General features: G+C 36.9%; 1 protein-coding gene across 4 annotated transcripts in view; it reads left to right on the top strand.

The window, feature by feature from the left end:
* Positions 1-24,992, top strand: part of ZNF131 (zinc finger protein 131) — a 40,043-nt gene that overhangs the window by 5,800 nt on the left and 9,251 nt on the right. For 2 of the 4 annotated variants that reach the window (XM_027863648.1, XM_027863647.1), the window contains exons 4-5: positions 3,598-3,742; positions 11,440-12,125. In XM_027863648.1, coding sequence (XP_027719449.1) covers positions 3,598-3,742; positions 11,440-12,125 — 831 coding nt within the window. Of the gene's footprint in view, positions 1-3,597; positions 3,743-11,439; positions 12,126-24,992 lie in introns of those variants that run through there. The other 2 variants (XM_027863649.1, XM_027863650.1) reach the window with 2 other exon arrangements.

The following is a 24,992-nucleotide window of genomic DNA, read 5'->3' as shown; positions in this document are numbered from 1 at the left end:
AAACACTTGACACGTACTAGCTGTGTGACCTTGGGCATGTCACTTAACCCCGATTGCTTCACTAAAATAAAATAAAAAGAAAAGTTGTTATTGGTCAGTTCTTGCATTATGTACTGGAATTTTCTTTGGAAACTGCCAACTTAACTAATATAGGATATATTATAGTTACTTTTGCTTATCTACAATAATAGGACTAAGAAAACATGCACTGTGGAATTCCACTGAAGCTTCATTACCAGTTTCTTATGTCTCAGGGCAGCTTTTAAACAGAAGATTCTCCCAGCTGGATTGCTATTACTGCTTCTTTGGGTAGCTTCCACTGCTATCACCCATGGGGACTATTGTATTGTCTTTCAAATACCCAGCCTTTCTCAAATCTCTTCTCTAGTGATGTTCCTCCCTTCCTAAATATAAAGAAATTTAAAGAAATAGGGAATCACTTTGGATTTAGTATAGTTGAACAATCTTCAAGTGTGTAAATTATTTTGATTATAGTTTGAGGAATTCTTAAGGTATGAGTAAGAGTAAGTAAAAAATCTGATTCAGTTGTATAAGGTTTAAAACAAGAATGTGGTGTATCTTAAGTGTCTCTGTTTCATTCCTTTTCCGTTCCTAATCTTTGGGGTCACTGCCCATTCTTTTTTTTTTTTGGCTAGGCAGTGGGGTTAAGTGACTTGCCCAGGATCACACAGCTAGTGGTATGTATCTGAGGCGAGATTTGAACTCAGGTCCTCCAGAATCCAGGGCCGGTGCTCTATCCACTGCGCCACCTAGCTGCCCCATCACTGCCCATTCTTATAAGGCCTAGTCTCAGGCTCAAGTTATGCTGTCTTTTTGGGGCACCTAGGTGGCCCAGTGGATAGAGTATGCAGCCTGGATTCAAGAAGACCTGAGTTCAAATCTAACCTTAGACACTTTCTAGCAGTGTGACCCTAGGTAAGTCACTTAACCGCTGTTTACCTCAGTGTCCTCATCTATAAAATGAGGCTAATAATAGCAGTTACCTCCCGGGGTTATTATGAGGATAAAATGAGATAATAATTGTAAAGTGCTTAGCACATTGCTTAATGTTTAGCACTGTATAAATGTTAGCTATCATCATCATCTTCATCAGTATTATGGTCTATGGAGAAACATTCTTTTTGGTTTGGATAGTCTACCATCAACTTAAAGTCATAGCTGTTATACTGTTATAGTATTATGGCTATGTATATGTGTGGTTTTTCTTCCAACTGATACTGAGCTTTGTAAAGGCAGTGAACATGTCTTACTTAAATGTTGACTCATTTCTCCAGATGAGCACAGTGCTCTCCACACAACAGGTATTTAATAGCTTACTGTGTATTGTATTTGTAGAATTGTTGTGCTGAAAATGCCTCAAATCAGCCCATATTCCTTGCATTCTACCTAACTAGCCATTTCTAATTCTGGCCTCTGATTTTCAGTGGAAATAATTACCACCCTGGCTTCCAGCCTTAAGAAGCACACATTTGAACATATTACCTTGGTGGGGTTACATATCCTCTAGTAGAAGAGTCTGTGGGAATTCTTTTTAATAGATAAAATATAAATACTCTTTACTGGCCCTGCTCCTTGATTTTTTTTTCCTGAGCATTAGGGACAGGAAGAGGAAGGAGATAAAAGAATGCCATGACTTCATCTTTCTCTTGCTCTAGGAGACTCCCATAGAAATTCATATCTTCTTTCCAAACATCAGACTAGGAAGAGTGGGCTGAATTGTGGAATATGGAGGCTTACCCTTCCAAACTATCCCTCGTGGCTGAACTCATCAATTTGAAAGCAAATACCACTGTGCCTCTAATAATCTACTGTCCTTCCTTTGCAGTTGGCTCTGTGACATAGTTGGGTTGATGTAGCACTAAGAATATTCAAACCACCAAAGTAGGGAAACACTGGTGGCGCAGTGAATAGAACACCGGCCCTGAAGTCAGGAGGACCTGAGTTCAAATCCGGCCTCAGACCAAACACTTGACACTTACTAGCTGTGTGACCATGGGCAAGTCACTTTACCCCAATTGCCATAAAAAAAAAAGAAAGAAAGAAAAGAAATTAAACTTGTGTTGTTAGCACACAACCCACATTTTATTTTATTAACCTTGCTCAGTGGTTCCCTGTCAGTCTACAGGGAGAGGAGTCTTTTTGTTACATTCTGTAGCAGAGCCTTTTACAAATATGGCTAAACAGCAGCAAAATAAGTTATCCTTCCTGCTCAGTGGCTGCTTGTAAGCAACAAAGTAACCAAAAGGCAATGACAAGAAGGAGAAAGAAGTTCAGACTAGGGCACTTGATAATCAGTCTCTGAATAACCAAGTTGCCTGTGGCTTACTCTTCTGGGAGGATCAAATAGTATTTATATAACCTTTATCCCATTAGTTCAGTGGCCCCTAACCTGTGGGGCTTCAGACCCTGGGCCAGGGGATGGTGGGAGGGAGAAGGAAAAGAGTAGAAAAGCTATTGCAAAGGTCTTCAAATTCTTATGCATACCAAGCATCATTATTTTCATTTTTATTTAGCTCCAGCAAACTATGCAGCATGACTTATATAATCAAATATACTTCCATAGGCTGAACATAATGATGAGACATATTACTGTCTCAAATGTATATAGATGCTATTGTGATAAAATACAAATTCAAAGTATTACTGAATTCATAGTAGATTTTTGTTATCATATATTTTCTTGATCAGTAGGTACTGATAGAAAAACTATCATGTGAGAGTCCTGGAAATTTTTTGATGATCTCATATCAAAGGTTGAGAACTACTGCCTTTTTTTTTTTTTTTTTTTTAATAATTTTTCCCCCTGCACTAAGCAATGGTGACTTGCCCAGGGTCACACAGCTAGTAAGTGTTATGTATCTGAGGCTGGATTTGAACTCAGGTCTTCCTGAATCTAGGGCCGGTGCTCTATCCACTGCTCCATGTAGCTGCCCCCAAGAACTACTGCTTTTTACTGGGATGATTATCAGCAGCTCCTATGAGAGTTTTCTCGAAGGTCACATGCAAGGTATAAAAAGAGTTAAGATAACACAGAATTTCTTCTGCAGAGAATGTTCTGTCTGTTCTAAGCAAGTCTTTGAGTTGAAATTCTGTTGTTAACCTTAAAGTTGTCACTGCTTTAAATATTTCTTCCCCGTCCATTATTTATCACACACACCCCATTCCCATCCTTTGAGTTGTATCTTCTACAGTATTTATGTACTGCAGAAATGGTTGTGATATGTTGGTAAAGAAAGGTTTTTGTGGCATAAGTTGAAACATAAATTTGAATAAAAATGTGAGAGTTGAAATGGTCTTGAGGTCATCTAGTTTAGCTTCCATATATTATCCAATGTCATCTATGTATCTATGATCATTCATATAGTAGTTTTTGGTTGTAAGCTATCCACCCTTTCCATAAGAGAGAAACTTCTTTAAAAAGCAATTTTGGCATTGTGACCCTATGAAGACATCTTCAGAAGTCAGTTTAAGGTAATAAATTATAAGTTTCTAGCACTGGGTCTTTGTTTTTGTTGAATATAATATAACAGCTTGTCAGATGGTATAAAACACTTGTTAATTCAAGTTTCTTTACAGGTGTAAGTAACATGGCTTTCCGTCATTTAATTGAGTTCACATATACAGCAAAACTAATGATACAAGGTGAAGAAGAAGCAAATGATGTATGGAAAGCAGCCGAATTTCTTCAGATGTTAGAAGCCATCAAAGCACTCGAAGTTAGGTAATTATATTTCTCTAGCAAGGTACATTACTATAGTAAATGATGTTTTAAATGTGTACAGTGTTAAATGTTATTCAAACACGATATGTTTTATGCTGGAAAGAAAAAAAAATTTAAGAGAAAATATTGGGTCTGCAAGATACTTTTGTATTTGGAGACTTGAAATTATACATTTTAGAATTGGAAGTCTTTATTCTATCTCCCTCATTCTACAGATGTAGGAACTGAGACCCAGACAAGGGAGTGGTTTGCTTACGCTCACTGAAGTGTTACATGTCAGAGCCGGAATTTGAATCTAGGCCCTCTGACTCCGAATGTAATGTTCTTTCCCACCATTTTCCATTCTGTTCTCCAATTTCTGGTTCCTGCCTAAATCTGTGTCAGGAGGGCAAGTTGAGGTCTATCTTATATGTGTGTATAAAGTCATTTAGAAGAACTGAAAGGAATCTTTTTGCTCTTCAGGGTTTCTTTAGCATCACTAAACATACAGTCCCCGTTTAATGAGTTCATTATACTAAAGTGTGTGTGTGTGTGTGTGTGTGTGTGTGTTCATTCAAGAATGTTGGATCTGTCTTCTAGGATTCAGGGAAAATTGTTTGTTCTATCTTTCTCCATTTTTCTTTCAGGAGTATGTTTGTTTCTCAATGTGCAAAAAACAAAATTTGAAGATTGAAACATGGATCTCAAGAATTGTAACACTTTAAACCACCCATGAAATTCTGTTTGGGGCACTCCCCTCTCACACATTTATTTGGTATAGTTAAATAGAAAGACTTGTAAACTGTAGCATTATTAGATTAGTAGTGAAACCTGGAAGTGAGGCAATTACTCTCTCTCTAATTTTACCCTTACCAGTCATAAAATTAAGTGGTGGCTTGCCCACCATAGTTGCCTAAAATAGTTTTTGGGATGGTGTTAGAGGTGACCTTTGAGGAGAGTTGCTGAGATTAATTTTGGGAGGTCTTCTGAGAGCCCTTTAGGCAAAGGAGAATGTGTATATTGGTGCAGTGAGTATAGGTAAGCTGGAAGCAGGGGATGAAGGAAGAGTTTCTGTATATAAATATGTATTTACTTGCAAGGCTGTTTAGAACACTAAATCACTGGTGTCAAACTCAAATAGAAATAGATCCCTGTGGTAGCATATTGACTTAGAAAAGTGCAAATTAACATTATCTATATTGTAATTTATTTTTATTTATTTTGTCAAACATTTCCCAGTTATATTTTAATCTGTTTGGGGCTGCTCAAGGCTGCAAGTTTGACATCTCTGCTGTAAATGATATTTAAATTCCTTTAGGGCGTATCAGAAGAGAGATTATATAATAAAATCTATGTGAAACAATACCATAGCAGATGAGTAGTAGCACATGCACTAAATGCCCCTGTGCAATTATTTTCTTTTTCTTTTTGGGGAGGGGGGAAGGGCAATTTACTTTTTTTTTTTTTAATTCTGAACACACCAGAAAAAGAAAAGCCTTTCCATACACATGGCAAAACATGGCAAAAGGAATCTTTTTGAAACTGGATATCCATTTCATACCATTATTTTTTTAAAAATCTTTTTACTGATGTTGCCAAAATTTTCCACAGTGTACCTTCCTCTCACAGAGAGCCATCCCATATAACAAATATTTTTAAAGAAAAAGAAGACCAAAAAAACCCCAGCAAAATTGATTAATACATTGAAAAGGTCTGAAAATGCATTCAGAGGTAGGGTGAGATGTATTCTCATAGTTCTTCTTTTAAGTCATTCTTATGCGTGTTCTTTGTAATTTTGTGACATTCACTTTTGATTATTTTGTGGTTGTTCAGTCATTTACATTGTTTTAGTCATTGTATACAGTTTTCTTGGCTCTGCTTACTTTAGTTCATATAAATCTTTTAGTGCCTCTCTGCCATTGTATTTGTCATTTCTTAGAGCAAAATAATCTGTTACATTTGTGTACCACAATTTATTTAACCATTTCCTCAGTTGAGGGCATCTACTTTTTTTCCAGTGCTTTGCTATCCCAAAAAAATACTAACGTAAATACTTCACAGACCTTCTTGGGGTAAAAGGCTAGTGATAGAATCTCTGGATCAAAGAATGTAGACATTTTAGTTACTTTGTTTGCATGATTAGAGATTGCTTTCTAGAATATTATATTGATTTACAGCTCCATCAACAATGCACTGATGTGCCTATCTTCCCACAACCTCTTTTACATTAAGTATTCCTATTTTTTGTCATTTTTGCCAATTTACGGGGTGTAAGTAAGATCAGGTTCAGGGTGTTTTTAATTTTCCTGTCTCTTATTAGCAGTTGGGAGTATTGTTTCTTTCATATGGTTTTTAATTGTTTGTAGTTATCCTTTTGAGACTTGTTCTTATCATGTATTTTTGCCTTATTTACACATCTTGAATACTATCTTATCATAGAAATTTGATACATAGATTTTTTTTCCCATTCAACTGCTTCCCTTTTTGATTTAACCTTGCTTTAAAAAAGTATGTAATAAATTTAGCATGCTACTTTCCTTCTGTTCTCTTCCTTGCATTTAAACATGTTCAAGTGGGTCTCTTTTTAATTTTTCTTGACATCATTATTTCTACCCTTACCCCTCTTTCTTCAATTAACCAAAAACATAGGGAACACTGTGCATTGCCACGTTAGCACACTCGAGCAAAATGAATTCACAAAGTTACCATGTCCAAAAATGTGTGCCTTTTTGCCTTGTTTCAAATGTGTTGCCAAATGTGGCCAGCCTCGAGACTGCAAGTTTCCCACCTCTGTGTCTCTCAAAAGTTTTTCTTTACATTATTGTTGTCCTTGTGCAAATTATTCACCTGGTTCTGCTAACTTCACTCTGCATCAGTTCATACTGCGTATCTTTGAAATAATTTCAGTTTTTACAGTACATTAATATTTCATTACATTCATATACCACAGTTTGTTCAATTATTTCCCAATCATGTAAGAGGCAAGCTAAAGCACTACCTTAAATTCTGTTTCTTCTTTTCCCCCCTTCAGAATCAGGAAGTTTGTTTTGCTTGTGAACATTCCTCCCAAAATTATTTTTTCTTTTAACCCTCTCATCCGCCTTATTTTGCGGTTGAGTTTGATGTTTTTCTTCATTATATGTGTATTCTCAATTGTCTGTTGTCCATTTCAGTGAGGTTCATCTGCCCACTCCCCCCCCACTTTCTTCTGGTTTGTGTATTAATTACACCCTCCCTTCTTCCTCCTTTCAATAATAATATATTCCTCCTTTTATTCTCCCTTCTCTTCCCCTCTTTAAACCCTCAGAATAGAATCACCACCCCTATGTCCTGTGTTTTTCTTTTTCAATTTTTTATTAATTTATTTTGATTTATCAGCAATCACTTCCATATGATTTTTTTGGGGGGTGAGGCAGTTGGGGTTAAGTGACTTGCCCAGAGTCACACAGCTATCGAGTGTTATGTGTCTCAGACCGGATTTGAACTCAGGTCCTCCTGACTCCAGGGCTGGTGCTCTATCCACTGGGCAACCTAGCTGCCCCTTCCATAAGCTTTTGAGTTTAAAATTTTTTCCCCCTTCCTCTTTCCCTTTCTCCCCAAGATGTCTCACAATCTGATATAGGCCTGTGTTTTTCTTATTTAACTTCTTCAATACTCTTTGAAAACATTAAAGGAGGGATATAATGAAGGGACATTTGCTTCTTTTTCCCATATTAGAATGTTAGGATTATGTCATCATCATACAACTGTTTTCAATTGCTTAAATAAACTTGATTTTCTAGATTTCTCTAGACTTTTTTATTTGAATTCAAAGTCCCTATTCAGCTATGGTCTTTTTTATTAGAAATACTTTTTTTTTCTTTTTCTTTTCTTTTTTTTTTTTTTTGGCTAAGCAGTGGGGCTAAGTGACTTGCCCAGGGTCACACAGCTAGTTAAGTGTTATGTGTTCGAGGCCGGATTTGAACCCAGGTCCTCCTGACTCCAAGGCCAGAGCTGTATCCACTGCGCCACCTAGCTGCCCCTATTAGAAATACTTGAGGGGCAGCTAGGTGGTGCAGTGGATAGAGCACTGGCTCTGAAGTCAGGAGGACCTGAGTTCAAATCTGGCCTCAGACCAAACACTTGACACTTCCTAGCTGTGTGACCCTGGGCAAGTCACTTAACCCCAATTGCCCCCCCTCAAAAAAAAAAGAAAAGAAAAAGAAATACTTGAAAGTCTTCTATTCCATAGGTCTATTTCCTTCCCTACTCTATCCCTCTTGGTAGGATTATATTCCTCTTTGCTGGGTAAGTAATTGATTATAAGCTTTTATCTTTTGCCTTTTGGAATTATGTGTTTCAGGATTTCCTCTTGTTTTGTGTAGAAGCTAGAAGGTCTTGTATGTTCCTGACCTTAGTTCTTTGGTACTTGAAAAGTTTATTTTTGGATGTTTGTATTTTTTCTTTGACATGAGAGCTCTGGATATTGGCGATGACAATCTTGGAACTTGGTTGGGAGGTGTTTAGTAGATTCTTTGTATATTTTATCCTCTTCATTTAACAGATTTGGGTAGTTTACATTTAGAATTTCTTAAAATACAATATCCAAGCTTTTTATTATGTCTTTCATAGAATCCAGTGATTGGTAAGCTATTTTCCAGGTCAGTTGTTTTTTATATCAGTTATTTTATATTTTTCTTCACTTTTTTCCCAGTCTTTTGGTTTATTTCCTCGTAGTGGTATCTTTTGCTATCAGAGTCATTGTTTTCTCTTTGAGCATTCTTATTTTCAGGGAGTCTAATTCCTGAGTAAAGTTTGCTGCTACTTTCTCTTTGAAGCTACTTAATCTCCTTCCAATTCTTTCTTCCAGAACTTTATTTCATTTTTTAAAGTTCATTTCTTCTAGGTAGTCACTTGTAGAATAATACAAGTAGTACTAATTCTAGGGAGTACTTATAGAAAATGCTTTTTTTTCCTTTGAGTCTCTGTTTACAATGATTATAGAGTTATTTGAAAAAAAAATTTGATATTGATATTTTCTTTGATTTACTCTTCTTTCCACCTTTAGTTTTTTTCCCCAGTTTTGTGGCAGGGCCAGGTTCTGCCCCCTGTGCACTTTTCGGTGGAGTGGCCAGCTTTCTTGTTATTACACTAAGTATCTAGCTTCTTGTGCTGACCTCCACCTCCCCAGGTTGTGCCACTCAAGCTTGTATCTTTGAGGTTCAGAGTGCTGTTATCTTCAAGGTCCTCTTTGATGTCTCAGGACACGAGTATTAGGGACCTCAAAGCCCCTGGGCCTGAGTTGTCCTGCACTGGAACAACCCATGGCTTACTGTTTACTGGGCCTTCTGATCACTGTGGGGCTTTCTCAGGTTAGCTCTCTACTGTTGCTGCCTCTAGACACAGAGCTTTCCATTCTACATGTATCCTGTCTCTGGATGTGCTGGCACTCTGCTTTGCTTGTGAAGGCGCCCTTTTCTATTACCCATGGGCTTCTGAGAGATTTTTTTGTGCAGTTCTAGTATGGAAGATGTCATTATATAAAAATTCTGGTTGTTTTTTTTTTTTTTGGTTGGTGAATTTCAGAGTTTGCTAGAGTAGCTATGGGAGAGTTGGGCAGCCTGCTTCCATACAGGCAGCATCTTAACCTGCATTTTACCACTTAATACAAATGGGAAGTATACTTGTTAACAGAATCTTTTCTGACTTTCAAACATGGTTCCAGGTAGACCACAATGCAACAAATCAGTTTTTATTATCCCTTCAGTTATTTATAAAATCAGCTAATTATTAACCCAATAATAATTGGGTAGTCTCCCAAGGGTTTGCATGTTAAAAATGATATTGAATGGTCATTTTCAGTTAGAAATATATTCAATGGTAAGGTAGCCAGCCTTGTTTTCGAAAGTAATGTCTTGAAAAAGGTCACATAGGTAATAAGTAGCAGAGTGAGAGTTGAATTCAGATTTTCTGATCACCCTAGCTTTTGAATTCCTGCTTAACTTCCTATATGAAAGAACTTTATTATTAGTAGAGCCTGTTAATTTTGAAAGTGATTGCAGTGTGATCTTAATATTGTAGCTGTTGTTTTTGCTAGTAAGCCAGGGCATATGACACCTTTTTTTGTTTATTTATGGGACTTTGATGCTGTTCAGGAATCTAACCTCCCAGATAGTCATTCCCAAGGATTTAACTCATTCTTGTCCCCAGAAGATAGTCCTGATGTTAATTTTAGCACATTTTATTTGTAAATATTGAGGTTTCAGTGTAAAATGACAATAATTTTCATTGAATTACTGGTGTATATTTTCAAATTATTTTAGACTTTTTTCATTTCCAAAATTCTTTTTTTTCTCCAAAATTCTTAATTGACTATCATAGCTAGATGTGCTATCAGTAAAAATGCTATGGGATATAGATAGCCACATTATATGCACAGTTGCAACTTAGTAAATTACTTTGATAGAACAAGTTGAGAAAGATGATAGCTATGTAATTAAAGAGTAATATGAAGACCATTCTTTTTGTATTATGTCTTTTTTGTTTCTAGTATGTCAGGTTACAGACTTTTAGTGGAACATTTTACTTGGTAAAAGGTAGTGTATGCATCTATAGACTAATGAACTTTTAAAAATAGAAGTCCCTTTGGACAGAGAGTATCCAGTCCAACACTTATTTTATATATAGATGATGAAATTTAGGCCCAAAGGAGTGAAGTGACCAATCATGAAAATTAAATAGTCTTTCATATATGAAGATAATAATAGCATTTGTCATACTTTTGAGTTTTTGACAGTAATGGATATATATATTCACGTTTAGTATAGCAAAGTGAATTTTGCTATCTACTAGTTATTTTGACACTTTTTCTGTTTTTGTTTTTAAGGTATATTGATACTATAGTTGGTATTCCTAGCGTATCTTTGAAGCAGATGTGAAAGTTACATAGTTAGCTAGAGAATCTGAGACCGTCCTAATAGACCATTTGAATAACTTAGATAAAAGATGCCTTAAAGATTTTTATATTTCTGCCTGTAATATCCAACATGAATGTTAAACTAATTTCAGATTTTAGAGGAAAGTTCTAGAACTCTTCTCTTTGCTTTGGCAATAGGCATTACAGGGAAGCAGGAAATTCTCTTTATTCCATAGGTTTTTAGCCCATACATTTTATTGGAGGGGAAGGATAGGAAAAGGGGATAAAGTATCTGTTATGTGCCAGGCACTGTGCTTAATACTGCTTATAAATATTATGATCCTTATAACAACCTCATGAGATAGGTGCTGTTATTATCCCCATTTTACAATGGAGCAAACTGAGTCAGAAAAGTTAAATGACCTACCCAGGGTCACACAGCTAAAGCTGGATTTCAACTCTGGTCGTCTTGACTCCAGGCCCTGCACTCTATCCATTGCACCACCAGCTGCCTCTGTATATAGCATATAGTGTATTTTTACTGCATAGTGTGTATAGTATAGCTCTTTGGACAAAGATATCTTTATAAACACTATTCACAGAACAGTTGGTGATAATGCACATCTCTGTGCTTTGTTGGTGTAGAATAGGGAAATGACTCCAAAAATCAAAATGCTTGTGATCTTTTTGTACTACTGGGAATTACATCATTGCTTGTTTCATTATACTCCCTGTAGGAAGGCTCATGGTACTTATTTTGCAAGAAGCAAAGGGTGTCATATAAGTTAATGATCCATACACTGTCATTGTTCATGCGTCTTAGGAACAAAGAAAATTCCTCACCACTAGAGGAAAATGCAACAACAGGAAAAAATGAAGCAAAAAAGAGGAAGATTGCTGAAACTTCCAATGTTATCACTGAATCGTTACCCTCTGCAGAATCAGAGCCTGTGGAAATTGAGGTGGAGATTGCTGAAGGGACAATTGAAGTAGAAGATGGCCTAGAAACTCTAGAAGAAGTAGCTTCTGCAGAACAGTCTATAAAATACATACAGAGCACTGGGTCCTCTGATGATTCTGCTTTGGCTTTGTTGGCTGATATTACCAGCAAGTACCGTCAGGGTGATAGAAAGGGGCAGATTCAAGAAGAAGATGGCTGTGCATCTGATCCCACAAGCAAACAGGTAGAAGGTATTGAAATTGTGGAACTTCAGCTGTCACATGTGAACAACTTGTTCCATTGTGAAAAATGTAACCGTTCATTTAAATTGTTTTACCATTTTAAGGAACACATGAAATCACACTCCACTGAGAGTTTCAAGTGTGACATATGCAATAAAAGGTATCTTCGGGAAAGCGCATGGAAACAGCACCTCACCTGTTACCACCTTGAGGAAGGTGGAGCCAGCAAGAAACAGCGACCTGGGAAAAAAATTCATGTGTGTCAGTACTGTGACAAACAGTTTGATCATTTTGGGCATTTTAAAGAACACCTTCGCAAACATACAGGTAATTTTTCTTTTTTTCTCCTTTATATCAGTTATACATAACAGATTTTTTCCCTCAGACATATCTTGAAACTTTTGGCAAAATGATTTGTTATTTCAAAACAGGGTGGGGGTGGGATTTATGCTGGAAAAAAAAAAAAAACCAACACATTTTCTACTTTCTGTTCCCCTTGGTATTGCAAAGATTTTTTTATTACCAGTATCCAACCTGTTTTCACAAAATTACTGGTAAATACATGAAGGCTTTTAGAAACAAAAGTCATTATCAAGGTGCCAAAGTAATTACTAATTTTATACCTTGCTTATTTTAGATTTTTTTTGAGGGGGAAGAACATAAAGTACAATGAATCTAAATAGTAATGCCTGATAGTTATAAGAGAACAAAAACTTTATTACATATAATGCCGTATTCAGAGTGCTGTAGGAAATCTTAATTTCAATGAAATTTTACTAGCCATTCTCTTGCTTGTTTTCTATAATGTTTACTCCAGCCATCTGTTAACATCTTGTATGTGTTTTGGGGATTCCTCGATATATTCAAATATTTCTCTTCTCTGTCTCAGTAATTAGAAGATAGGAATCTGGGAATGTAACACTTTTTCTGGGACTTTGACTTGGTATGGCAGAAGGAATGGGAGTATGCCTTTGCTTGTTAAAAGTTGTGAAGTTTTACATTAAAATGTCCTTGGAAAGGTTAGACTACCTTCAAAGACCATTCAAACATTCTTCTGCCTTTCATCCATTTGAAGAGAGCATCAGTGATTTGCTGTCCCTGAAACTCCTCATTGGCTTGATACCGTGAAGCTTTGCATGGCTCTTAGTTTTATTTTTTCCTCATGTCTTTATGTAAAGTTGGTTTTTTTTTTTGGTGAGGTAATCAGAGTTAAGTGACTTGCCCAGGGTCACATAGGGTAAGTAAATGTCTGAGGCCGGATTTGAACTCAGGTCCTCCTGACTCCAAGGCCGGAGTTCTATCCACTGCACCACCTAGCTTCTAGCTTTTTCTTTTTCTTTTTTAAAAATTTTTTTTAATGGTTAGGTAATCAGAGTTACGTGATTTGCCCAATGTCACAAGCTATCGAGGCTAAAAAAACTCGAGTCCTCCTGACTCCAGGGCTGGTGCTCTATCAACTGCACCACCTACCTGATATTAGCTATTTTAAAGTAGTGATGCCTATTGACTCTATACAAAGTCAAAATGTTAATTGGTATTATGTCCCTGAATTGTTTGTGGGCCAGCTCTTTATATGAAACAAACTCACCTTTTAATGTATGACTTCTTTTTAATATTCCTAACTAGTTGAATACCTACTATTCAGTCAGCAATTAGCAGTGACAGGGTAAATGCATCCTTGGTAAGTTCTCAGAATTAATTCATATATATTAAGTTAGTAAAATTATGCTTAAATTTTAATAAAGATAGGGCTGTTTTTCTGTTCTGACAAGTTAAAAAGGTAAAGGTAAGTAGGTGGTTCTAGCATCATTTTCCCTTCACCCCATCAAATGTTTGCCATGTGCAATTAGTTCTGCTATACCTTAACATAATGCATTTCCAGAATCCCTCCAAACTGCTATGCAAAATAACACAATAAAAATCACAGGGCTTATGGGGGCAAAGAGATTGGGATGTATGTAGTACTCAAAAATTTCATCAGAGACATGTAAAAATAAAAGCAATCTATTAAAATGTTAGCACAGTTTTATATTATCTTAAATGGTTAAGAAATACATAAATATCATAATGAATAGTGGCAGTGTCCCCAATGTTGAGCTATCTGTAGCTTTGGACCTGCACTACTCAGTTTGGGCCAGCAAACTCTTGTGCAAGTAGTTCTGGGCCCAGGGCTGGGCAGACCATGGTGGAAGTGGGGAGCAGAGATGCCAGAGTCCTCGGTACTGAAGCAGCAGAAATTAGACAGTAAATATGGCACTTGACCTTGACAAGGACTTGAAATTTGCTTGTAGAAATGGGCATTGGAAGGTTGCAGCTTGTGTGTTATAGTGAGGTGGTGCAGTTTTCTTCATTCTCTCTCTTGTGAAAGAAATTGGGCATATATGCTAAACGCTCAAAATATTCCCTAATTGTCAATTGCATTGGAACACATTCTTGAAACAAGCCTTATATAGCAGAACTGACTGTACTTTTCATTAGCCTCTATTGTTTGTAATTTCACACTTCAAGAACATTTTAGAAACAATTAAAGAATCATCCATATCCCTAATGTTAACTCTTATTTTGTAAATTTTAAATACTAAGTAAATGAGTTTATATTGGTTAGAGGTAGCATGAAGAGAGTGCTGGTCTTAGAGTCTAGAAAACTTGGATTCAAATCTTCACTCTTGACACTTAATTTGCTGCATGATCCTGGGCAAATCATTTAACCTTTCAGTGACTTGGGCAGCTTTCTAAGGGATTCCCATACCATATCTTAGTCATTGTGGTCCTAGTTCTCTGCACGAAGCACAATAGTGCTTCTTAAAATTTGTCTACTGACCAGTTTAATTAAAAAGAAAAAAAAGACAGTCTGTTAGGACAAAATGAAATTTTAAAATCTTTATTATTTAAGTAAACCCAGTGAAATGTCAGTAATTCAAGTCTGGGTTAATTAGTTGTGAATTATCCAGACCAAGTGCTCCTTTGCCCTGGATATCTTTTTGACTGTTTTACTGCTTCACCAGAAGATGGCAGAAGAAATAGAAGAAATTAAACTCAAACCAATTATGAGCTTCTTAGAAACTCTGATTTTTAAAATCCATCATTAGACAGGTGTGGAAACTATTGCTGATAATAGATTCTGATTTTTTTGGCTTTCAGTTAATCCATCTGTAGTTTGTCACCAACATTGAGAAAAGTGGATTGTAATAGTGTCAAAAATACATTTACTCAAAAAAGTAACTCGTAGCAAATTAGAAAACCTGAGTGATAAAGGATCCTATAAATTTAGTGTAAAAATTCTTTTTGAAAACAATCTATATACAATTTTTTTAAGAAAACTAGACTAGCAAATAATTTCACATTTCCTTTTTTTTTTTTTAAATTTCTAGTATCTTTATCCCTCCCACCATTACAGAAGAAAACTAAGGAAAATGTTTTCATAAATCACATCTTTTTTTGAAGTAGCTGCTATTGTGCCAGCAGAGAATTTTTAAACTAGATCTTGGGCTAGATAGGGTTAAATTAAAGAAGTAAATAGCACTTAGTTGCTTGTTTCCAAATAGCATAGATAAAATGGGGGGAGGAAGTCAACATTCTACCTTTTCAATTTCTCACACTTCTTTCCATAGTCTATATTTTCTTACCTGATTTCCCTATTTGCCTTCAATTGTTATTCACCATCTTCTAGCATTATAACTACATTTCAACTTCCAGACCTGAATTTTAGATTGGGCGGTGGGAAAGAACTATGTTAGTAAATATGATAGATGAAATAATTAGGAGTTGATTGCATTAACAGGGAACAAGTATAATATAAAAACTGAATGATTCTCAAGGTCAGACATCCCCAGAGAAATTAAGTATGTGTCCCCTAATCCCTAGTTGGTAGTGTAAAACCTATCTGAGAGGAAGAAGGAAAAGAAGTCACAGTTCACCCAAGAGTGAATCCACTGTGAAACTTGTAGTATTCTAAATTTATTCAAGAAAGTCAAGGATTGTCCCCTATTTTGATTGCTGCAGTGAAGTAGAATGTAGTTTCAAAGCAAAGACTGGACATCCATGTTTTGGTTTTGTTGTAGAGGGAATTTTTGTTTTGAGTACTGCTTTGATTAGAGGGGTTTGAGGTCCTTCTAGCTCCGATAGTCTGTCAATGAAGAGTCAGAAGACTTTTAAAAAATGTCAGTAGTATTTATGGAAAGAAAAGGAGAGGATTATAACCTTTTTTCCCCTTAGAAGAAAGCATCTGCCTTCCCCTTTCCCAGAACAAATAAAGAAGGAGCATTCTTTGTTACTGGTCTACTGAATAATGTTGGTGTGCCTTTATATCTAAAGGTGAGAGAGAGCCTAAGAGTTGGGGGCCAGGGTTTCCTATTTTGTTGGCTTGGTTTTTATAGAAATATGAAATTCTTTTGTTCTCTGTGTACTTTTGTTTCTATATATATACAACAGGATGATAATACATGTAATATCTACCACCTTTTAACATGTTAAGAACAAGCATGATGGCTAATTTCTGATTTAGTAGATCAAGGATGTGATGATAGAGCAAAAGTAATCTTGGCAGAGGGCTTCTAACCTCATTTTGAACAGTATGTTCCATATATTTAATAAAGCTATTAAGTGCTTACCTTATACAGGGCACTATTTAGGTGTTGGGAATATAAAGACAAAAAAAGTCTCTGATCTGGTGGGTCTTTTGTCCTGTTTGGCAGATAACAGCAGGTGTACAAAGTAAGCACAATGTAATTTGAGGAAAGAGAAGATAAGAGAATACTTCACACAGAGGCAGTACCTGTGTTGAGTGTTGAAGGAAAATAAAGATTCTGAGAGAAAGAAATGAGCAAGTGCATCTCAGGAATGGGGAAATAACTTGGGCAAAGCTGAGAGATGAAATACTAAGTTCAGATAATAGTTGTTCAGTTTTACTGCCTTGTAGAATATGGGGAAGGGAATAATATGAAATGCACCTAGAAAGGCAGATAAGAGCCAGATAGTGGAGCGTCTTAAATGCTAGCCCAAGTTGGTTATTTTATCTTAGAGTCAATAGGAAATCAGTGAAGGCTTTTGGAGTGGAGCCATGGTCAAACCCTTGCCTTGTTAGGAAGATGATTTTTGCAGGTACATGGAAAGGAGAGAAACTAGAAGCATGGAGACCAATGAAGAGGCTGTCATAGTGTAGGTGAGAGATAATGAAGCCTTGGACTGTAGGCTGTGTGGTTGGAGAGAAGGGATGGGACGTGAGAGAGATGGGGGTAGAGTCAGCAGAGCTCAGCCAGTGATTGGATATGAGGGGTTCAGAGGTAGAACCGTCAAGGCCATTAAGTCGATAAGAAGTAGACAAAGTAAGCTTTTTCTGTCTTTTTAACCTTTTAGTTGTATAATTGCATTTATGAGATTCATTGTGATATCATCCACGAAAGCCTGTCTGTACCTCATGTTTTTTCAAGGGTACTCTACATCCATACCTAGACTATCATTGTAAAAGTATCATGGAGCTGAGAGTGTAGGCTGTGCTAGCTGCTGGGATCTCAGTTGCCCTGCCCTGTTGGGCATAATTGCAGTCTGTGACCTTTTCTTTTCTTTTAAAAATTTTTTTTTCCGTGGAGATCTGGAAACCCAACTCCTGAGTTCCTTTAGTGTTGTTTTGCCTCCAGCATAAACTGCTTCCATACGCGTTTGGTTAGTTCCAGGTGTTCTTCCCAACTTCTTTTAAATGGCGTTGCTGCTTCCTTCCATACCACCTCAGAGCCTGAGGAGCTCGTCTCAAATGTGCTAGTTCCACTACCAGTGTGGATGACGGCAAGTCACCATAAATAATCTATTCCATTTCAGTCCTCCTCCTGGTTTAATCTAAATGTATTTTTGAGATCATTTCAATCTCATACCAAGCTCTTTGTAGACTTGTTTCCTCCTTATCTGCTTTTCATTGTGTTATTAAACAATTATTTACCACAGAAGGTTCTTGACCTTTTTTGTGTCTTAGACCTCTTTGGCAGTTTGGTGAAATGTGTGGATGCTTTCTTAGAAAGCTGTTTTCTCTCTCTTTTTTTTTTCTTTTTAGGCAATTGGGGTTAAGTGACTTGCCCAGGGTCACACAGCTAGTAAGTGTCAAGTGTTTGGTCTGAGGCCGGATTTGAACTCAGGTCCTCCTGACTTCAGGGCCGGTGCTCTATCCACTGCACCACTGGGCTGCCCCTAGAAAGATGTTTTTAAATGAAAATAAATAAAATGATTGCTAAATCTATAATGAGTTAAACAATGGTTTTATTGTATCTTATTGTAGAGGGCACTATAGATCTGGTGAGAACCATTCAACTCCTTTTCCTCTAATTTTGGGCTACTTTTTTATGTTTTATTTATTCCCTCTTAAACATTGTCACTTCCTAATGACATCCCTTCTCCCTTTTCCCTTTCCCCCTCAAAAGGACCTTTTTTGTGACAGAGATGAATACTATTAAGCCAAACAAATCACACATCAGTCATGCATGACAATGTGTGGTGCCTTTCATGCCATCACCACTCTGACTAGAGGCAGGAAGTTTACTTCACAGCCCTCAAATCTGTGAAGTCACAGTTGATTACTGCATTTATTAGCGTGCTAAAATCCTTAAATATTGCTTTCCTTTACTGTAGAAATCCATACAACTTTTCTTGAAGAAAATGTGATGAAAAGATGTGAAGATTCTGCTCGATCTTCTTGCCTTTGACTTTTTTATTTTCTTGATTTTGAATCATGTTTTACAAGTGTAGGTTTTGTCATCCTTTTCTGTGCCTAACTTTGCATTGAAGTGAGTTTAAGATCTCCATAGCATTTCTCTACTTCATCTTCTGTAGCACTTGTATATAAGCTGCATTTATCCTGATAGAATCCTGTTTGCTTGTTATATGAGCACTATAAGAATTTCTTGTTCAATTCAGATATGTATTTATTAAACAGCTACTGAGTGCAAGGCACTGGGAATACAAAATAAAAAACAATAGACACCTCTCTTAAGGAGCTTACATTCTACTGGGGCAATACACTCCATGTATATACAGTATAATACAAGGTAAATTAGGAGAGGGCACTAACAACTAAGGGACATTAGGGAAGGCTTCAAGGCACTAAAACCAACCCTGAAAAGAAAAAGATTTTGAGAGGTAAAGATGAGGAAGGCACTCCTCTAGACAGCAATTATCTCCAGTTCCCAAATACAGTGTTTCTAATTGCAGTAAGTATCATTGGGTGAGCACATTGCCTTGTGTTTGGCTGTTTACCCAAGTCTAATGGTATGCAAATGATGGAGAATTATGTATTGGTAGTGTGGTGTGGTGGAAGGAGTTGGAGTCAAAGACCCAGGTTTGAATCCTGCTTCCAGAACTTACAATGGAAAAGTCGCTTAACATCTATGTACCTCAGTTTCCTCATCTATAAAGTGGGAATAATAATATCAGTAGTATAGTCTTAAATTGTTATAAGGGTAAATGAGATCATGTACATAAAGCTCTGTAAACTTTCAAGTGCTGTATGGATGTCAACTTTTGTTAAATGCATTCAAAGCAAGGAAGATAGCCTGTGTGAATACATGGAGGTAGGAGATGGTTTGCTAAATTTGGAGGGTAGTATGGGATAATATATGGGCTTTTGGCTGGAATACTGAATGCATGACTGTCGGTAATGTCAAATAAGGCCTCTGCTATACTCAGGAGCAAGTTTTTGGAGGGCCTTTAATGCCAGAGGTAAAGGGGAGCCACTGAAGGTTGTCAGAACAAAAGAGTGATAAGGTCAAGATAGGGTCAACAGAAGAGATTAGAGCACTTAATCCAGATCAGTTCCGTCCTGTGTCATCTGCCCATTCTGTGAATTGTGAAGTGAAGTCACTTCACTTGCTGATATTCACGTTGTTCAAATGCAAAGTGAACTAACACTGAACTTAATAAGATAGGGGGCATTTTTTTTTTCAGCCAAAGACCAGTTTTATAAAGATCTGCCCCATTGGCCAGACTCTTAAGGAATCTGAACATTTGTGAACTATTGGCTAGATTATAAGAATCTGAGTACCTTAATGGAGACAAGATGGACCTTACATACAGAAAGAGTGTAGGAGGGATCTAAGAGTGGCCGAGTAGTTTGGGGTGACTGGAGGAGGGGTCTAGGAGGAGTATCTTGATGGGCTGGGGCAACTGGAAGAGGAGTCTAGGGAGGATCTTGATAGGAGTGACTGGGAAGTAGAATGAGATCTAGATAGGATCAAGGGTGGGATGGACCAGGGGCCATCAGAAGGTAACAGATTATTGAGGGCTAGGCTCAATTAAGGGTAACAAAGAATTGGGAGATTGACCTTAGGGGATAAGGAAAAGTCCAGGGCTTTTCCTTTTAGGGGTTCAGATCTCATCTTCAACATTCCCCCCTTAAACAAATGGGACCCAAATTCTTTTGCGGTGAGGGGCAGAGGTCAAGGCTTCTGAAACTGCTTCCTGCTGGCAAGGGGCGTAGAGTTGTCCCTGCCTCACTGTGTCCCGTTCAAGGGGTCAGACTTCAGAACCTGGCTGATACCAGGTCCAGTGGGCTAGAGACCTTGGACTCAGTCGGAGGTTGGTATATAGCCTGAGCAATCATCTGGAAGTTGATGGCTAGGACCCTGGAGGAGACAAATCTGGCAAGAAGATTAAGCAAACAAGGACCAAACAGCCACAAAAGGAGTATAGAGAAAAGACAATTTCCCTGGAGGGAATTAAAGACTCTGGGTACGAGTTGGGCAAGCCCAACAGAGTTGTTGGGTGGTTCCTCCTGGCTTAATGCCAGTCAGATGGCCTTTTGAACAGAATGGCTGGAGCAGCCACTGGGGAGGGCATTTTTTAGAAGAAAATATTTGACCTTAATAAACATTATTGTAGGAGGAATATTTAAATGAAAATTTAAAAAGTGAAATATATAAAAACTTTTATATATAAAATATATAAAAACTCTTAGTACTAAAAGCCCATTAATTAGTCTGGGTGCTATCTTGTTTTCTAATAATTTTTAAAAGAGTGAAATAGTATAGTTATCTATAAACAATTAAAATTTCAGTAATTATTTTTTAAAGGGCAAAACAAAATTAGTAGCAGAGCTAATGTTTTGTAGTTTCTGCAATCCAAGCTGAGAATTCTGATTCCTGCTCCAGCTCAGAATTAGCAGCGCAACTGGAGAGACAGCCTCATATATTGACGAGGTTGACTCTGGATTCAAGTTTCACCTATATTGAAGGACCTTGGTCATACCTCTCTCTTCCTCAATTTTCTCATCTATAAAATGGGTATGATCCCTGTCCTACCTACTTCATGTGGTGTTATGAGAATTAAGTACAGTAATCATACGTCTCATTTATGTGATGTTTTACATATGTGATCTCATTTAAAATCACAGGTATGAAAGTGTTTTATAAAACAAAAGTGCCCCACAAATGTAAGGTGGCCATATAGCTGGCCATGAGTGTATAGATGGGGGAAAAAACTAGAAACACTATTTCATAATACTACATGCTTGCCTCTGAAGGCTGTCATTGCTTGCGGCTAAATAATTGCTTTAACCAATATAACTTTTGCTACTATAAGGTTTTTAAATGGAAAGGCACTCCTCTAGACAGCAATTATCTCCAGTTCCCAAATACAGTGTTTCTAATTGCAGTAAGTATCATTGGGTGAGCACATTGCCTTGTGTTTGGCTGTTTACCCAAGTCTAATGGTATGCAAATGATGGAGAATTATGTATTGGTAGTGTGGTGTGGTGGAAGGAGTTGGAGTCAAAGACCCAGGTTTGAATCCTGCTTCCAGAACTTACAATGGAAAAGTCGCTTAACATCTATGTATCTCAGTTTCCTCATCTATAAAGTGGGAATAATAATATCAGTAGTATAGTCTTAAATTGTTATAAGGGTAAATGAGATCATGTACATAAAGCTCTGTAAACTTTCAAGTGCTGTATGGATGTCAACTTTTGTTAAATGCATTCAATTATTTTTTTCTTTTTTTCCTTAGTAGTATTTTTCAATTCCGTGTAAAGATAGTTTTCAGTGTTTCATTTTTGTAAAATTTTGAGTCCCAAATTTCTGCCCACACCAAGACAGCAAGTAGTCTGATATAGGCTATGCATGTACATTCATGTTAAACATATTTCCACATTAGTTGTGTTGTGAAAGAAGAATCAGAACAAAGGGGAAAACCATAAGAAAGGAGAAAAAAAAAGTGAAAATAGTATGCTTCAATCTGCATTCAGTTCTTTCTCTGGATGTGGTTAGCATTTTCCATCACTAGTCTTACAGAATTGTCTTGGATCATTGGATCATTTCTGAGAAGAGCCAAGTTGAACAAAGTCATTAAACAGTGTTGCTGTTACTGTGTAGAGTGTTCTCCTGGTTCTGGTCACTTCACTCAGCATCAATTCATGTAAGTCTTTCTAGGTTTTTCTGAAATCTGCCTGCTCGTTATTTCTTTTTTTTTCTTTTTTCTTTTTTTAAGTCAATCAGCATCAATATTTTTTTTAAAACATATTTCCATATTAGTCATGTTGTGAAAGAAAGATCAGAACAAAGGGAAAAACCATGAGAAAGGGAAAAAAAAGAGAGAGAGAATAGTATGCTTTGATCTGCATTCAGACTAAGTCTAACAAAGTTGGTCATCAATGATACTGTTAACTATGTACAGTGTTCTCTTGGTTCTGTTCACTTAATTCAGCCTCAGTTCATGCAAGTCTTCCCAGGTTTTTATGAAATCTGCCTGCTCATCATTTCTTATGGAACAATAGTATTCCATTACATTCATACGCCCCAACTTGTTTGGCCATTCCCCAATTGATGGGCATCCCTTCAATTTCCAATTCTTGGCCACTACAAAAAGAGCTGCTAAAAATATTTTTGTACATGTGGATCCTTTTCACTTTTTTTATGATCTTTTTGGGATACAAACCTAGTAGAGGTATTGCTAGATCAAAGAGTATACAGTTTTATAGCCCTTTGGGCATGGTTCAATATTTTGGGGGGGGGGGCAATTGGAGTTAAGTGACTTGACCAGGGTCACACAGCTAGTAAGTGTCAAGTGTTTGGTCTGAGGCCGGATTTGAACTCGGGTCTTGCTGACCTCAGGGCCGGTGCTCTATCCACTGTGCCACCTAGCTGCCCCCTAATAATTATTCTTTTTAATTCTAACTCTGACTTTAAAATATTTAATCAGTAAGGTATAATTCTTAGCAACAAAGTTACTTAAAAGAGAATTTAAATCATTTAAGCATGCATATTCAGTTTAACAATGTAGTAAAACATATACTGATTGTGTCCTCAATTTTTGTTTTCTTCTATGTATTTTAAAACATTTGTTGATTCTCTTTTCTTAAATTTTTTTTTTTGGTATCTCTATCAATACCCATTAACTGAAGCCCCTCCTTTGTAAGAGTAGTACAGTACTTTGTAACAATAATACAGTCAAGCAAAACAAATCAACATATTGACTACATTTGGAAAAAAATATGTAACATTTCTGCTCCTTGAATTCATCACTTCTCTGCCAAGAGGCAGGAGGCATTCTTCATCATCAGTCTTCAGAGTCGAGATTAGTCACTATTTATTGGTCAGAGTTCTGACGTCTTTCAGTTCTTTTGTTTTGTGTTGTGTCCCTTGAGTATGAATTGTTCTCTTGCCCATTACTCTGTTCATATACGTCTTCCCAAATTTCTCTGAATCCCTCATTGGTCATGTTTTCAGCATAATAATATTTCATTACATTCATATACTACAGTTTGTCTCATCATTTCCAGGTGGTGGCAAGCCACTTAGTCTTCTCCTAGCTCTGAAATGCAAAACTTCATAAAGTGTATGCGGAGTGTGCCAAAAATCTTAGTGCATTTTATTTTTTGTTTTTTGGGGGTTTTTTTTGGTTGGGCAGTGGGGGTTAAGTGACTTGCCCAGGGTCACACAGCTAGTAAGTGTTATATGTCTGAGACTGGATTTGAACTCAGGTCCTCCTGAATCCAGAGCTGGTGCTGTATCCACTGCGCCCACCTAGCTGCCCCCGTGCATTTTAAATCTATACATGTATATATATTTCTGAGCAGTGACAGCAACTCAGTGTAGCAACAAGAATAGTTAGAAAGTATTCCTTCCCCCCCCTAAAAAAAAAAATCTGGCCATACTCTCCTAAAAGTATACACAGGATCAGCATAAAGAAGAGTGGACACAAACAGAGTGGTATCGAGGCACGCGTGTAGGGAACACAGGTGGCCTGAGCAACTCAACTCTTCAATTGTAGGACCTCTCTGACCTCCCTTTTGTAGCCCATCCTCACAAAATTCACTGTGGGACATGGCATCAGTGATGGAAGAGTTGTGGTATTGCTTATCTGGGACAATGGGGTCTCGGCTGGATAGGTCTGCAGCTGTATATTGACCATAGGGATTTGAAGTTAAACCAGTCTAGAAACCGTTTCTAAAGAAGCTTTTGGCTTTTTTTCTTTATCATATTGAATACAGTGGAATAGTTTTTATGTAGTGGTTTCATACAGTGTTTCCTTAAATAGAAAAGACTTTGGGTTTTTACCTGTGGGGAAAATTTTATAATGATATTCAGGTCCCCATTTATTTGTAATGAATTTTGATAAGCGCTTACAATCCGTAATATACAATTTAGTGCTTAATTATCTACTGCTTTATGACTCATGCAAATAACTAAAATATATATATATATCATTTTAATGTATGTTTTCTCTTTGATCCTCCCAGCAGGCTTGTTAAACAGTAGGAATTTTTCCCATTTTACAAATGAAGTTGAGATTTAGAGACATCAAGTAACTTCTCTAAAGTAAAATTACAGCTAAATAGATCTAGAACTCAAGTTTCCTTTTTAATACTTTCCCGAAATTTTCCTTGCTCTCTCTCTCTTTTTTTTTTTTTTTTTTGGTGAGATTCAGTATTTGAAGACTGTTGTAAATATTGCATTATGGAATCTCAGAGTTGGATGGGATCTTGGGGATCACTTCTTAGTGAAATCCATTTGTGCCCAAGAATACCTTCTACAACGACCCTAAGATGCTTCTGTTGGAGACTACTAGTGAATGTACTCACTGATTCCAAAGCCCATTCTTTTTTCGCATACCTCTAGTTAGAAATTTTCACCTTACACTGAACCTGGAATCTGTCTCGCTGTCCTAGTTTTTCCCTCAGGAAGGAAGCAAGAAACGTTTAATTCCTTTTCTGCGTGACAG

The sequence above is a fragment of the Vombatus ursinus genome, unplaced genomic scaffold (assembly GCF_900497805.2).
Source record: "Vombatus ursinus unplaced genomic scaffold, bare-nosed wombat genome assembly UNPS02014772.1, whole genome shotgun sequence".
Classification (NCBI taxonomy): Eukaryota; Metazoa; Chordata; class Mammalia; order Diprotodontia; family Vombatidae; genus Vombatus; species Vombatus ursinus.
Note: the sequence above shows the minus strand (reverse complement) of the source record. Positions and strands in the feature narration are given on the sequence as shown.